Source organism: Mchenga conophoros, linkage group LG2, assembly GCF_057382185.1.
Source record: "Mchenga conophoros isolate Kocher_MC1m ecotype Shallow Benthic linkage group LG2, M_conophoros_male_GT1.1, whole genome shotgun sequence".
NCBI classification, from domain to species: Eukaryota; Metazoa; Chordata; class Actinopteri; order Cichliformes; family Cichlidae; genus Mchenga; species Mchenga conophoros.
The window spans coordinates 15687405-15702324 of NC_140527.1; the positions used below are offsets into that span (position 1 = coordinate 15687405).

General features: G+C 40.9%; 1 protein-coding gene and 1 pseudogene across 1 annotated transcript; one reads left to right on the forward strand and one right to left on the reverse strand.

The window, feature by feature from the left end:
* Positions 1-7261: 7261 nt before the first annotated feature.
* On the reverse strand, positions 7262-9027 carry LOC146581793 (uncharacterized; annotated as a pseudogene).
* Positions 9028-9447: 420 nt separating this feature from the next.
* On the forward strand, positions 9448-14097 carry LOC146581794 (coiled-coil domain-containing protein 106-like). Its single transcript, XM_085245739.1, has 4 exons — positions 9448-9583; positions 9971-10129; positions 11312-11512; positions 13400-14097. Exons 1-4 carry the CDS (start codon positions 9448-9450, stop codon positions 13690-13692), a joined length of 789 nt encoding a protein of 262 aa, XP_085101865.1. The 3' UTR covers positions 13693-14097.
* Positions 14098-14920: the final 823 nt, after the last annotated feature.

Genomic DNA, 14920 nt, shown 5'->3' on the forward strand with positions numbered 1-14920 from the left:
GGGTGGTGAGATGGGTTAGGGGAGCAGCAATCTTACTATAATCCCGAATGAAGCGTCGATAAAAGTTTGCAAAGCCCTGGAAGGATTGGAGCTGTTTACGATCGACTGGAACCGGCCAGTTCAGCACTGCATCCACCTTAGCAGGGTCAGCCTTAAGGTTTCCCCGTTCAATGATGTAGCCCAGGAATGACATAGTGCTGACATGGAATTCACATTTCTCAGCTTTGACAAACAGGTGGTTTTCCAGGAGACGCTGAAGGACACATGACGTTCATGCTCGGGCACAGACCTTGAGAAAATGAGTATGTCGTCCAAGTAGAAGACAAAATGGTTGATGAAATCACGGTGGACGTTGTTGACAAGAGCCTGAAAAACAGTTAACCCAAATGGCATGACTAGATACTTGAAGTGACCAAGATGAGTGTTGAAGGCCATCTTCCATTCATCTCCCTCCCTTATCCTCACCTGATGATAAGCATTGCGCAGGTCCAGCTTAGTGAAGATGGAGACTCCCTGAAGCAGTTCAAAGGCAGATGTTAGCAAAGGCAGCGGGTACTTGTTTCTCACAGTGATCTTATTAAGACCCCGATTCCTGATTTTATAGTTATATGTTTTTAGTAGTTCCTCTTAATAAATTTTGATTTGTAAACTTCCTTTGTCTCACCTCTGCCGTTAATAATGAGTGTGTGGGCTTTGGTAGCCAGTGCAACACGTAAATTGGCTAGAGAAATCTTTCCTGGGGTTTAACGCCCTTCCCCAGGTGGCGTTGTCAATATCTTAGTTATCGTCCCCGGTTATTCCTCATCACGACACCACAATCTGGCATTGTGTCGACAGGATATTTTCAGGCAGAGATCTGTTGCATGTTTTTTGTTTTGTTTCATTTTTGGGGGGTTAAATCTGTTCGGTTGGTCTGGTTATTGTAGTGCAGTGGCAAGACAGCAGCAGCGGCAGCGTCGGGATGGACTTCTGGATTTTATAAAGTGATATTTAAATACTCTGGTTTATTATGGAGGAAGAGCTCATACAGCGCTGCAAGCAGAAAATCGGTGGAGCGTCAAGAGCGAGGGGGGTGGGCACGATACACGGAATCCAAAGTACCATCAGGGTGTACACCCCACCCCTGGCGTCGTTGCCCACCTCTCAAAGTTAAATACACGTAGACATTGAGGGCCAGCAGGAGGGACCATGCGCTTACCTGCTGCTCTCTGGCAGGTAGCTCCATGCCCTCCTGGGTTTTAAATGCACCTTAGAACACACATGCATCAACACTACAATGAGCGGGTGGAGGGAGGTTTGGAGTCTTCTCTCACCCCCATTCTCTGCGACCTGCTGGAGCGGGGGGGCTAGGAGGAGGAGTTGGCCGTCTGACTGCGGTCTGGAGTGTGGGGCCTCCCTGCTGCTGCGGAGTCGGGGTGGTCTGCCTCCCCCCACCGCAGGGAAAAGGGTAACACCACCTGGGTCTGGGTGCAGTTCCCCCCCCTCCAGGGGCAAGGGTACCTAGACCCGGGGCTTAGAGTACGCTTGGGGAGTGTGATCGTGTGTACAGCGTCTCTTTATGTCTGTCTCCACGTTGGTTGAGTGTGGAGTAAGTGTATATGAGAGCATGAGGGTGGGAATGGATGTTTGTATATGTGTGTGCCTGTATTTCTGTGTCTATATGTCAGGTTGGGTGTCAGGCGCCACCTCTCTGGGGACATCTTAGGCCCTCCAAGGTATGGAGGCCTATCTCCCCCTACCACCTCTTCCCCTGCCAGTGGCGGACTCCCTCAGACGTCGGTGCGTTGGTGGTTCTTTGTGTCCGGGGATGGGCGTCCAGGTACACACCGGCTCACTCCTTGGTGGCCGCTTATCGGGGCCTGGAGCCTGGGGCTTGCTCGGGCCACTTCGGAGGTGGGGTGCCCCCGGCCTCTCGGCCTGGGGCTCGGTCACTCAGGCACGGCTGGCTGCCGGCGGAGCTCACGGGCGCGTCACTGCAACTCCCCCTGGCTTCTGCTCCGCGGCTGCTGAGTGAGCCCTCATCTAGGACTCTCCTCAGCTCTTTCTGGGACAGTGGCGCGGCTGCCCCTCTGTTGGTCTTCCTTGGTCTCTTGTGTTCTGGGGGCCTCTGGATGTCTGGAGTTTTGATCTCCTCCATACCTGCTTCATGCCCTGGAGGACGGGGCTGTGGCCCCCCCACACCCTCTAGCAGATCATTACATGAAGGAACCTTTTAAAAAAACAAAAAACAAGCGCGTCCATGTTCACAGGTGTACACACGGGTGATCACACCCACAAACTACACCCTTTTTGGCTCCTACCTCAAAGCACACTGTGTTCTGTTGATCTTATGTGCTGCACAATAATGTTTAATATTTAGTATTTACTGTCATATTCCCATATATCATTGTGATGTTGTTTATTCTATTACTCTTCTTCTCTTCTGCTTGTTTTCTTTTTTCTTTCTCAGCAGGTGACCCAGGTGATTGATATATGCATTTTTTTTTCTTTTTTTCTTCTTTTTTTTTCTTTTTCTGCTCATTCTGTTGGTTTTTGGTTTTTGCCCTTCTCCCCCGTCCCTCTTCTCAGCTGTTTCTCTTTCCCTCTTTCTTTCTCCCCTTCTTTCCCCCAGTCAAGTCTGTCCCATGTTCAGTAAGTGAAAATAAAATAAACAATAAAAGGTGAATCAAATGGACAAAAAAAAAAAAAAAAAAAAAAAAAAGAGCGAGGGTCGGAGCAACCTGGCATCAGTGCTGCTGCTACAGGTTCATCCACCAATGGGCATTCTGCTGTTTCAGCTCCCGTGACTGAGAGACTGATTTATATTCCTCGGGAGAGGAAGTGCCCATGGTTCAACGGTAAGACTGGTATAGGTATTGCCGAATGGGTGGAAGAGGTGCAGGCCTGTTTGAGGGTACGACATCTTTCGCCAGCCGACCAAGCCCTTTTCATCTATGATCATCTAGAAGGCGAGCCCAGAGAAGAGATTAAATATCGGCTTCCAGAGCAGAAAGACGATCCCGAAAAGATTCTGACTATTTTACAGGAACTGTATGGGTGTACTAAGCAGTGTTGCCAACTTAGCGACTTTGTCGCTATATTTAGCGAGTTTTCAGACCCCTTAGCGACTTTTTTTCTAAAAAAAGTCACTAAAAAAAAGACGTGAAAGTGCGTATCGCTTTTACCCTAAATATGCAGCGGGTGCTGTAACGCAGTCAGTTCTTCTTTTACTCTTTTACTCTTATGCTGTTTTGTGGATCACAAGGTTTAAAACTACTTATAAACACACACACACACAAAGTAACTCCACCAGAGTGCCTATTTCGGGTCACTTTTGCCAAGCCCGGGTAAAGGAGCAGGGTTGGAATTGTGACATTAAAAAAACAATAATTGCTAAAAGAAATTTAATTTGTAGTTCTAAATAAACTCTAAATGCATTTAGGACGTTTTTTACTCACTTTATGTCTCTTCCACGATGTTATTTCTCTCTCCAACAACATAGGTTACAATTAGATTAGCATGACCAATTATGCAAATCAGGCGATGACGTCATTTAGCGACTTCTAGCGACTTTTAGGACAACCAATAGCGATTTCCTTACTGAGGATTTGGCAACACTGGTACTAAGTCATATGTCTCTTTGTAGGAAGAGTTGTTTTCAAGATGACAGCAGGAGGGAGAAACATTGCAAGAGTTTTCGCATGCTCTTACAGTATGTGCCTCATGGATAGAGTTGTAAAACAGTCCCCTCATGTTCTGCTGAACAAAGATATGTTGCTTAGAGACCAATTTATTGAAAATGTGCTTGATTGTTTCTTACGCAGAGAATTAAAACAGTATGTCCGCAGCCACCCTACTGCCACCTTGATGGATGTTCGTCGTGAGGCTATATTATGGGAGCGTGGAGGTATGCCAGGGGGCGGGACGGATAGACATTACTCCCCAGAAGGTTGGGCATTTTGCCAGAGAGTGCCCTGGTGAGCCCACAGTCATGCCTGTGCAGTGAGCTGGTACAGCAACGCAAGCCAGTTTAAGTAATGTTGTTTGTTCTTCCATGCAGGAAAACTTCCACCCCCTGAACCATTGAGCCAAAGTTCAGGTGGGGGCATCCTAGGCTCAGAGTCTGTACTACCTGACCCGTTGCTGCAGGTTACTGGTAGGAAACCAGTAACCTGTTAATGGTTTTAACAGCGGGGGTTACTTGTAGGAAACCAGTAACCCCCGCTGTTAAAACCATTACTTCGGTCTTCCCTGGGTATGCATTGTCTGACCTTCGTATGTTGCAGGAGACTGACCCCATGATCAGGGAGTTTCTACAATTTTGGAGGCGGGGCCCTGATGCCAAGGAGCGTGGTCACTCTTCAAGGCTGGCCCTCGGGTTGGTCAGGCAATGGAGTAGGTTAGTGGAGCGGGATGGTGTGTTATATCGGAAGTTCTGTCATCCAAGGAGAGGAGAGACACTGCAGGTATTGCTGCCCAAGTCCCTCCAGGGTCAAGTTTTGCAACATGTGCGCCAGGAGCATGGTTATCAGGGTGTTCGGAGCACGGTAGATGTGGTTTCTCAATGATGCTACTGGGTAGGGATGTATAGAGACATCCAACGGTGGTGCCAGAAGTGTGAGCGATGCCAGTCGGCTAAAGATGCACCAACCCATCTTAATGTGTGTGTGGGCCATTTGCCCGCACCGAAACCGAAGCAAATCCCTGTAGCTGATTGGCATAAGACGCGCCACGACCAGCAAGCCAAGGATGCTCCCCTGCGAGAAGGTCAACTGGTTTATCTGAAGAAAGTTGGACTCAGAGGTCGTGATAAAATTAAGGGTGCTTCGAGTTCAGTGGTGTATAAAGTGCTTAAGGTCCCTGACCAAAAAGGGTCAGTGTACACTATTGCTCCGGTAGATAACCTGAGTCACGCGAAACATGTCCACCATTCACTACTAAAGAATAAGGTGGAAGGTGTGACTACCTGCGCTCCCAGTGCTCTGATCCAAACATTAGAAACTGCCCCTGTAGAAGAACCGATGCAAGGTGGCGAGTGGTTTTTATTGGTCTCTGAACCTACTCCAGCCCCAAACAGTTGCCAACTAAGACCAGAGAATCCTAGCCCTCGTAGACCAGACGAGCTAGAACCCTCAACCATGGCTGTTCAGAGAGGAAACATCAGTCCTGGTTTCTCCTGACAGATTAAAGGTCAAGATGGCGCCTGTGTTTGGCTGTGCTGCTGCCTTCGTCCGTGTGTTTGTTTATTTTATATGCTATGCAAGTGTTTTTGTTACAGTTTTTTCTGGTGTCACCTCCCTTTGGATTTATGATCGTCATGCATTGCTAGCGATCAAATCTGCAATGTATAGCTTTCAGAGTCAACGAAACGAGGCTGTTTTCCTACCGCCGTTAGAGCGCAACGCAGCACCAGGTCTACCTCCACTCTTGCCGGTTAGCTCATTTTTGCTTCAGCGGCCTCGTCGGAGAAAGCAGGGGAAGCGAGCCAGCCTTCACGTCCTGCTCCGTCGTCTTCGGAAAGAGATGGACCTTCGGGGGCTCTATTCCTGGGTTGCTACCGGTGAGATTCGGCTGAAACTTGTCGGAACTGGATTAATCCCCACAACCCACTATGTTTACCACCCAGGCTGTCATCTGAAAGCATGGAAAGCCAAGCCTTATCGTGGCAGGAACCCTGTTTTGCTGCGCGGCTTACCGCATAGCGCAGACTTTGTCCTTGGAAACTCTACCCCTGTCCTGGTGAGTCGCAGCCTTAAATGGATGTTAATTAATGCCCGCTCAATCGCCAATAAGTCTTATATTTTAAATGACTTGTTCTGCTCTGAGAAGCTTGACTTCATGTTTATCTCTGAGACATGGCAACGTGAGAATGAAGTCTCACATCTTTTAGAGCTTTGTCCCGCTGACTGCTCATTTCTCTGTGCACCTTGGATATCTGGACGAGGGGGTGGAACAGTGGTAATTTTTTATGCCAGATGATTTCTTCAACCTGCTACAACTCTTTTGAGATGCTTATGATAAAAATTGGAAGAGAACAGCCCATATACGGCATTTTAATTTATCGTCCACCTGGGTCTGCTGCGTCTTTTTTTGTCAGACCTACAAGACTTTAACTTCCACTATTAAAATGGGCAAGGTTATCATTGTTGGAGATTTCAACATTCATGTGGATGACTCAACAAACAGTACCACTAAGGAGTTTCTGAGCATTATGGACTCTTTCAACTTTGTTCAGCATGTAGCAGGGCCTACTCATACGGCTGGGCACACTCTGGACTTGGTCTTCACCTATGGTGTTTCCCTTGACCACATGAATTTAAATGAAGTTGTTTTTAGGGACCATAAGTCAGTCTCTTTTACTGTATCTGTTAATTCAGAGTCCCATCCTCAAGGTTCTACTAGGCGCAGGCGCTTTATTAACGACTCTATAATTTCTGAGTTTTCCTCTCTTTTTAATTTTAAAAGTTCCTCTAACGAGGTTGAGCTTCTAACTAATTCTTTTAATGAACACTGTCTTACCATTCTAAGTCAGGTTGCTCGGTACCACTTTACAATAAGTCTCCCCTTATAGATGCTAATAAATAGTTTATAGCTATATTATTAATTAATCTGTAAATGCTTTATAAACCATTATTAATGGTTTATTATGCATTAGTTAAGGGTGAGAAAAAGAAAAAAAACTGACCGGTTTCTTGCCAAATAGTGAGCCAAATGTGTTCACCTATATATTTCATCTAGAGTTGCTATATTAAACATTTCAGACTAAGTTACTATCCTGTAAGCACAATCAGCATTTGTAAACATATTTTTTATCATATAAAATTGTACTTCATAAATGCATTATAAATATCCACAACTATCAATCGGAGCTTTGTTGTAAAGTGTAAAGCATAAAACCATTTATTAATGAATAATAAATATTTATAAATGCCACATGGGAGACTTATTGTAAAGTGTAAAGCATAACACCATTTATTAATGAATAATAAATATTTATAAATGCCACATGGGAGACTTATTGTAAAGTGTAAAGCATAAAACCATTTATTAATGACAAATAAACATTTATAAATGCCAAATGGGAGCCTTATTGTAAAGTGTAAAGCATAAAACCATTTATTAATGACAAATAAACATTTATAAATGCCAAATGGGAGCCTTATTGTAAAGTGTAAAGCATAACACCATTTATTAATGACTACTAAACATTTATAAATGACAAAAGATAGCTTTGTCGTAAAGTTTAAAACATGTCAACATTTATTAAGGACTAATAAACATTTATAAATGCCAAATGGGAGCCTTATTGTAAAGTGTAAAGCATAACACCATTTATTAATCACTAATAAACATTTATAAATGACAAAAGATAGCTTTGTCGTAAAGTTTAAAACATGTCAACATTTATTAATCACTAATAAACATTTATAATTGCCAAAAGTGAGTCTTAAATGTATAATGTCACCATTTATAACACTTAGACCTAAATTACAATCAGTGCTTGAAATAACATTTAACTACTGTCAAAAATGTATTGTAAGAGTAACACATGTAACATTAAATGTGTTTTTTAAAACACCAAACAGTCACCCACTCCAAAAAAAGTTCATGCCAGACTGGTTCAAACTGGAAATATTTTTTGTATGTCCTTAAATAAGCGTCCCAGTGGTCCATCAGGGTGTCGCGAACCAAGCCAAGATGACCACTCAAGAACCATCAGGTGTTCCTCCAGCAACTTCTCAATTCGATTTCCTCTTAGTCTACGGACATGTCCTTTGATGGTCATCCAAGCCCTTTCGATATGCTGTGTATGACTGCCAGATTGAGGATCTACACACCACCTGCTGTGATTTACAGTGTAATGTCTGTACCCTATGTTTGTCAAAACATTCTTGTAGGCTCTCCACTCATCACTGATAATGGCACTACCCAACTTAACATGCTGTCTGATCAGAGGAACAAGGTGGCGCCTTGATCGTTTTTCAACAAGTTTTAACACGAGCCTTCGCCTTTTGTCTTTAATTCCCATCATTCCAAATACCCATTTCTTCCTTTTCCATGCATTTCCAAAGCGTCCACGTGCATACTGAAAACAAAAAGAATAAAATTAAACAGAATATCTACAAAGAAACATTCAAAAAGATGGTTGCTTCTACTAATTTTTTTTACTTATGGTAAAGGTTTCCATGTTTAGAGGACACATTCAGATCTGCATTGATTCTAACAAACCTGTCTGAGAGTTTACCAACCTTTCGCTGATGACGGAGACAGCTTTCATCTATAACCACAAATTCTCTGTCACCACCAAGACGGTGTCCATTGTTTATTCTGTGTCTTTTAATTGCACGTATACAAACATGTCGAATGTGTCTTGCCATGCTACTTAGTGTTCTGGAGCTGCCAGCCACTTCATCATCGATCATATCTATTTGTCTGAGCCTGAGCCCTTGTGAAAATCTGTAATAGAAATTGAGGCAATTATTACTTACTGAGGCCCTAATTTTATTTCACAAGTCTCGTATTGGTGTTCAATTATGAAAGGTGCATTGCTATTAATGTCTACATCTACATATACCTGTAAATGAACTTCATTCAACTGAAAAGAGATGCTTTTGATTTCTCAAAGAGGGAGCTAGTTCTAATTGTTCTGGAAACTTTCCTATGACTTGCTCTTTTGCAGCACCTGAGAACATACAAATGAGTTAAGTAAAGAAATGGACCCTTAAACAAGAGCATTAATTGAAAAGATAATCACAAAATTAAGTATGAAGAAAATAATAATGAAAAGAGGTTAATGCTCCCTCTTGCATTGATAACCGAAATATTTTGTTATATTTACTACATGCACTACATTATCATGCATTATACATACCACATATATTGGGCTTTCTTCACCACGGAAATCATTTTCATCTTATGGTGACAAACAGGACATCTAAGCTTCTTTTTTAGCAGGTGTTTCTTCTGCAGCCATTTAATGAGCCTTAGTGCCTTATATTTAGTTTGTTTTCCTTCTATTCTGGTGCGCAATCTCATTCCCAGAGACATTCTGGTGGGAAAAAATGAGTAATTTATTTTATTATCACCTCGAAACACCGTAAAATACTCTATGGGAGTCTAGTGCAAATCGGTTAAGAGTTAAAGAACTTCACATGCTATATAAAACAAGCCCTATAATCAAAAATAGTCCCACGCAAAAAAGAGGATTGTCTCACCTGTTATAATGTATCTCCGACTTTGTTATGTAGATCTAACCCACTGGATTCATGCTAAAGAAATATGTTCTGCCGCCAAAGGGAGGGAAAACAAATTTAATTTAAACGCAGAGGAGCTTATACAACCATCCAATCACAGTTAACTTTATTAAGGAAAGCCCCTCCTCTCAGAGCGCGACAGGCAGTGGAGCGCTCTGGAAGGTCAAGCCAAAGGGGCACGAACAGACACACTGAAGGTTCAAGTTCCTGCGCCATGGATGGAGCAGAAGATAAAAATTTGTGTGCGTCTGCGACTTACACAGTTAGCACACGTTCGAAGAGATACAAAAAGCAGAGACTGGATGATCTAGATTGCACTAAGCCAACGACGTCAGCAGTTAGACATGAAGGTGAGTATAATGCTAGCTAGCTAGCTACCGAGCCATTTGGCTGCTAGCTACAGTGGCTAACTAACATCACATAACATGTGAATAGCTCTATTACTATTGGTTATTCCAAACGATTTATATCACTTAGTTGTACAGTATATTTTTAGTTTTGTTTATGTGCATCATTAAATTTATATTAAACACCCTGGTAAGGCAGTACACATAAGAATTATTTGCCTTGTTTTAGAAATGCCTGAACCACCACAAGTGTATATAACATAATTTTTACAAAGTGGCTTTTTATAAATTCAAGTTGTAACCGTTTTTAATCAATATTTTATTTGAGTTTCCCAAGTTTAAATTATAAATTATTTTAGTATTGTAATTTAATAATTGTTTGTTCTTTAGATTCTTCTTCTAATCCTGCCCCTACTGCAACTGCCCTTCTTAACAAGGAGCGAGAGAAACTGACTTTTCTTAAGGAGAAACTGGAGTGGCAAAAGAAGAGAATTGAAGAACTGGAAGGAGAGAGAGATTTTCTCCGAAGTCAGCTATCATCCCTTACAAGTATGAAACTAGACTTGTTCCATGAACATTGTTTTTATTTTACAGTCTTCAAATTGGTCTGCTGGGGCAGCAGCATCTCTGCTGGGGACAGGAAGAGACTGAACAGGGTGATCCGAAGGGCCAGCTCTGTTCTAGGATGCCCTCTGGACCCAGTGGAGGTGGTGAGTGACAGGAGAATGGCGGCTAAGCTGTCATCCCTGTTGGACAACGTCTCCCACCCCATGCAGCAGACTGTGACAGCACTGAGCAGCTCCTTCAGTGGGAGACTGCGGCACCCACGGTGTGGGACGGAGAGATTTCGCAGGTCTTTCCTCCCCACTGCTGTCAGACTCCACAACAAAGACTTTAACTGAACAAACACACACATCCACACATGTGCAATAACACTAAGTGAAATAATCCTTTCTGGCATCGTCGTATTTTTACTCAGTTGTATATAGCATTCGTATTCTATTTTTATCTTATTGTATATTTTTATTCTATTTTATTCTACTGTATATAGTATATTATTTTATTCTATTCTGTACAGCTGTGTACTGTATTTATTCTTATTGTATTCTAATTTTTGCGTCATAACTTTTGCACTGTCCACTTCCTGCTGTGACAAAACAAATTTCCCACGTGTGGGACTAATAAAGGTTATCTTATCTTATCTTATCTTATCTTATCTTATCTTATAAACATTAGATAATTTATCAATCCCAGTGAAGTTCCCTTATTGTCATTGTGTTGATTAAAAGATTTTAGTCAGTTAACTTTAAGTGTTGTGCTAGTTCATTCCTAAAGAGACCTGGTTCCAAATTCAGTTCAGCCAGGTCTAACTTGATTGATTCAATTTCATAGTTCATAAGATCATAACTCCAACATGAACTAGTAATGTAACAGCCTTACAATCAGAATTAATATAGGTTTTATATATATATGTATGTATGTATGTATGTATGTATGTATGTATGTATGTATATATATATATATATATATATATATATATATATATATATATGTGTGTATATATATATGTATATATATGTGTATATATGTACACCTTATTCACATGATGATTTTCTATAACAAAATCCTCATTCTCTTTAAGCACATAAGCTTACTAAATCATCAATTGTGTAATTGAAAAACAGGGGACTTGTTTCTAAAACCATCCATTTTGTTGTTTACATCCTGCAGAGCAACCTAAACACGAACCATTCAATGATCCATTTTCCTCGAAGGCTTCTGAAAACTCAGATTCATCTTTCGCATCTTCATCTGTATCGTCTGTGTGGTCATCCTCATCTTCATCCCCAAAGAAGCGAAAGCACAAATACAACAAAAAGCATTCAAGAGCCAAGAAACCCAAGAAGGAGCAGAAGAAGCTCCGGCAGTGTGGTGAGCAAAATATTTTGGAAGAGAAGATTTTACAGAAGAGGATACTATAAATGTGACATAAAAGATAGTATTATGACTTTAATTTGTTCTAAAAATTACTCTGTGTTCACTACGTCATATATACATATCTATCTATCTGTCTGTATATATATATATATATATATATATATATATATATATATATATATATATATATATATATATATACAGTGGGGCAAAAAAGTATTTAGTCAGCCACCGATTGTGCAAGTTCCCCCACTTAAAATGATGACAGAGGTCAGTAATTTGCACCAGAGGTACACTTCAACTGTGAGAGACAGAATGTGAAAAAAAATCCATGAATTCACATGGTAGGATTTGTAAAGAATTTATTCGTAAATTAGGGTGGAAAATAAGTATTTGGTCACCTCAAACAAGGAAAATCTCTGGCTCACACAGACCTGTAACGTCTTCTGTAAGAAGCTTTTCTGTCCCCCACTCGTTACCTGTATGAATGGCACCTGTTTGAACTCATCATCTGTATAAAAGACACCTGTCCACAGCCTCAAACAGTCAGACTCCAAACTCCGCCATGGCCAAGACCAAAGAGCTTTCGAAGGACACCAGGAAAAGTATTGTAGACCTGCACCAGACTGGGAAGAGTGAATCTACAATAGGCAAGCAGCTTGGTGTGCAAAAATCAACTGTGGGAGCAATCATCAGAAAATGGAAGACATACAAGACCACTGATAATCTCCCTCGATCTGGGGCTCCACGCAAGATCTCATCCCGTGGGATCAAAATGATCATGAGAACGGGGAGCAAAGATCCCAGAACCACACAGGGGGACCTGGTGAATGACCTGCAGAGAGCTGGGACCAAAGTAACAAAGGTCACCATCAGTAACACACTACAACGGCAGGGAATCAAATCCCGCAGTGCCAGACGTGTTCCGCTGCTGAAGCCAGTGCATGTCCAGGCCCGTCTGAAGTTTGCCAGAGAGCACATGGATGATACAGCAGAGGATTGGGAGACTGTCATGTGGTCAGATGAAACCAAAGTAGAACTTTTGGGTATAAACTCAACTCGTCGTGTTTGGAGGAAGAAGAATACTGAGTTGCATCCCAAGAACACCATACCTACTGTGAAGCATGGGGGTGGAAACATCATGTTATGGGGCTGTTTTTCTGCCAAGGGGACAGGACGACTGATCCTTGTTAAGGACAGAATGAATGGGGCCATGTATCGTGAGATTTTGAGCCAAAACCTCCTTCCATCAGTGAGAACTTTGAAGATGAAACGAGGCTGGGTCTTCCAACATGACAATGATCCAAAACACACCGCCCGGGCAACAAAGGAGTGGCTCCGTAAGAAGCATTTGAAAGTCCTGGAGTGGCCTAGCCAGTCTCCAGACCTCAACCCCATAGAAAATCTGTGGCGGGAGTTGAAAGTCCGTGTTGCTCGGCGACAGCCCCAAAACATCACTGCTCTCGAGAAGATCTGCATGGAGGAATGGGCCAAAATACCAGCTACTGTGTGTGCAAACCTGGTAAAGACCTATAGTAAACGTTTGACCTCTGTTATTGCCAACAAAGGTTATGTTACAAAGTATTGCGTTGTATTTTTGTTATTGACCAAATACTTATTTTCCACCCTGATTTACGAATAAATTCTTTACAAATCCTACCATGTGGATTCATGGATTTTTTTTTCACATTCTGTCTCTCACAGTTGAAGTGTACCTCTGGTGCAAATTACTGACCTCTGTCATCATTTTAGGTGGGGGAACTTGCACAATCGGTGGCTGACTAAATACTTTTTTGCCCCACTGTATATATATATGTATGTATAGATTAGTATGCTTTGAGCATTTGCTTTTCTAATTATTTGCTTTGTTTTCATTTTTAGTTCAAACGCCAAATGACATTGTGCAGCGATACAAATCCCTCCTCAAGACATTTCCAAAGCATGGGCTCGACAGGAACACTGTTGTGTCCACTTCATCAGATGGGGAGCTTGCTATTGCGGTCTGCAATGTCTACCAGGAGCTACTGTCCAACAGGCCTAGTGGAGAGACGGTACTAGCTTTTGCTAAGCGATGTGAGGCTGCAATTCAAGGCAGTGATGAAGTAAAAAACAAAATAGAAAGTATGAAGGCCGCTGGTACTTTGCTTCCAATTCGAAGAGGGAAATCTGTCTGAAACCCTAATTTGTTCTAAGTGGTTTTGTTTTTTTGAGCATATTGAACTGAAGAAAAGATCTGCAAAACCAATCATTTTTCAAAGATCTGTTCACATATGTGTTGAGTTTCCACACAACTAAGAGATTTACCTGTTAGTTTATTTTATTGTTTTTTTTTTTCAATGTTTTGATTTGTATAAATGTGTGTAGAGTAAATAATACAGCTGTGCAGTTTCAGTTAAGGTATAATAATTTATTATATTATAATTATTATAATTTTCCTTTGTTTTATGCCAGTGGTGAATTTAGGGATGGGATTTGTTTCCTTAATATAGTTTTAGCTATCTTTAAAGGGCTTGTATATAAGTTTAGAAATGCTAAATAACTGTTGGTGCTTTATAGTTTTTATAGTAATGCCCAGTAATACTTAGAAATGTTTGTTGATCATAAATAAATGTTGACATGTTTTAAACTTTACAACAAAACTCTGTTTTGTCATTTATAAATGTTTAGTAGTCATAAATAAATGGTGTCATGCTTTACACTTTACAATAAGGCTCCCATTTGGCATTTATAAATGTTTATTTGTCATTAATAAATGGTTTTATGCTTTACACTTTACAATAAGGCTCCCATTCGGCATTTATAAATGTTTATTATTCATTAATAAATGGTTTTATGCTTTACACTTTACAATAAGGCTCCCATTTGGCATTTATAAAGGTTTATTTGTCATTAATAAATGGTTTTATGCTTTACACTTTACAATAAGGCTCCCATTTGGCATTTATAAATGTTTATTATTCATTAATAAATGGTTTTATGCTTTACACTTTACAATAAGGCTCCCATTTGGCATTTATAAATGTTTATTTGTCATTAATAAATGGTTTTATGCTTTACACTTTACAATAAGGCTCCCATTTGGCATTTATAAATATTTATTATTCATTAATAAATGGTTTTATGCTTTACACTTTACAACAAAGCTCCGATTGATAGTTGTGGATATTTATAATGCATTTATGAAGTACAATTTTATATGATAAAAAATATGTTTACAAATGCCGATTGTGCTTACAGGATAGTAACTTAGTCTGAAATGTTTAATATAGCAACTCTAGATGAAATATATAGGTGAACACATTTGGCTCACTATTTGGCAAGAAACCGGTCAGTTTTTTTTCTTTTTCTCACCCTTAACTAATGCATAATAAACCATTAATAATGGTTTATAAAGCATTTACA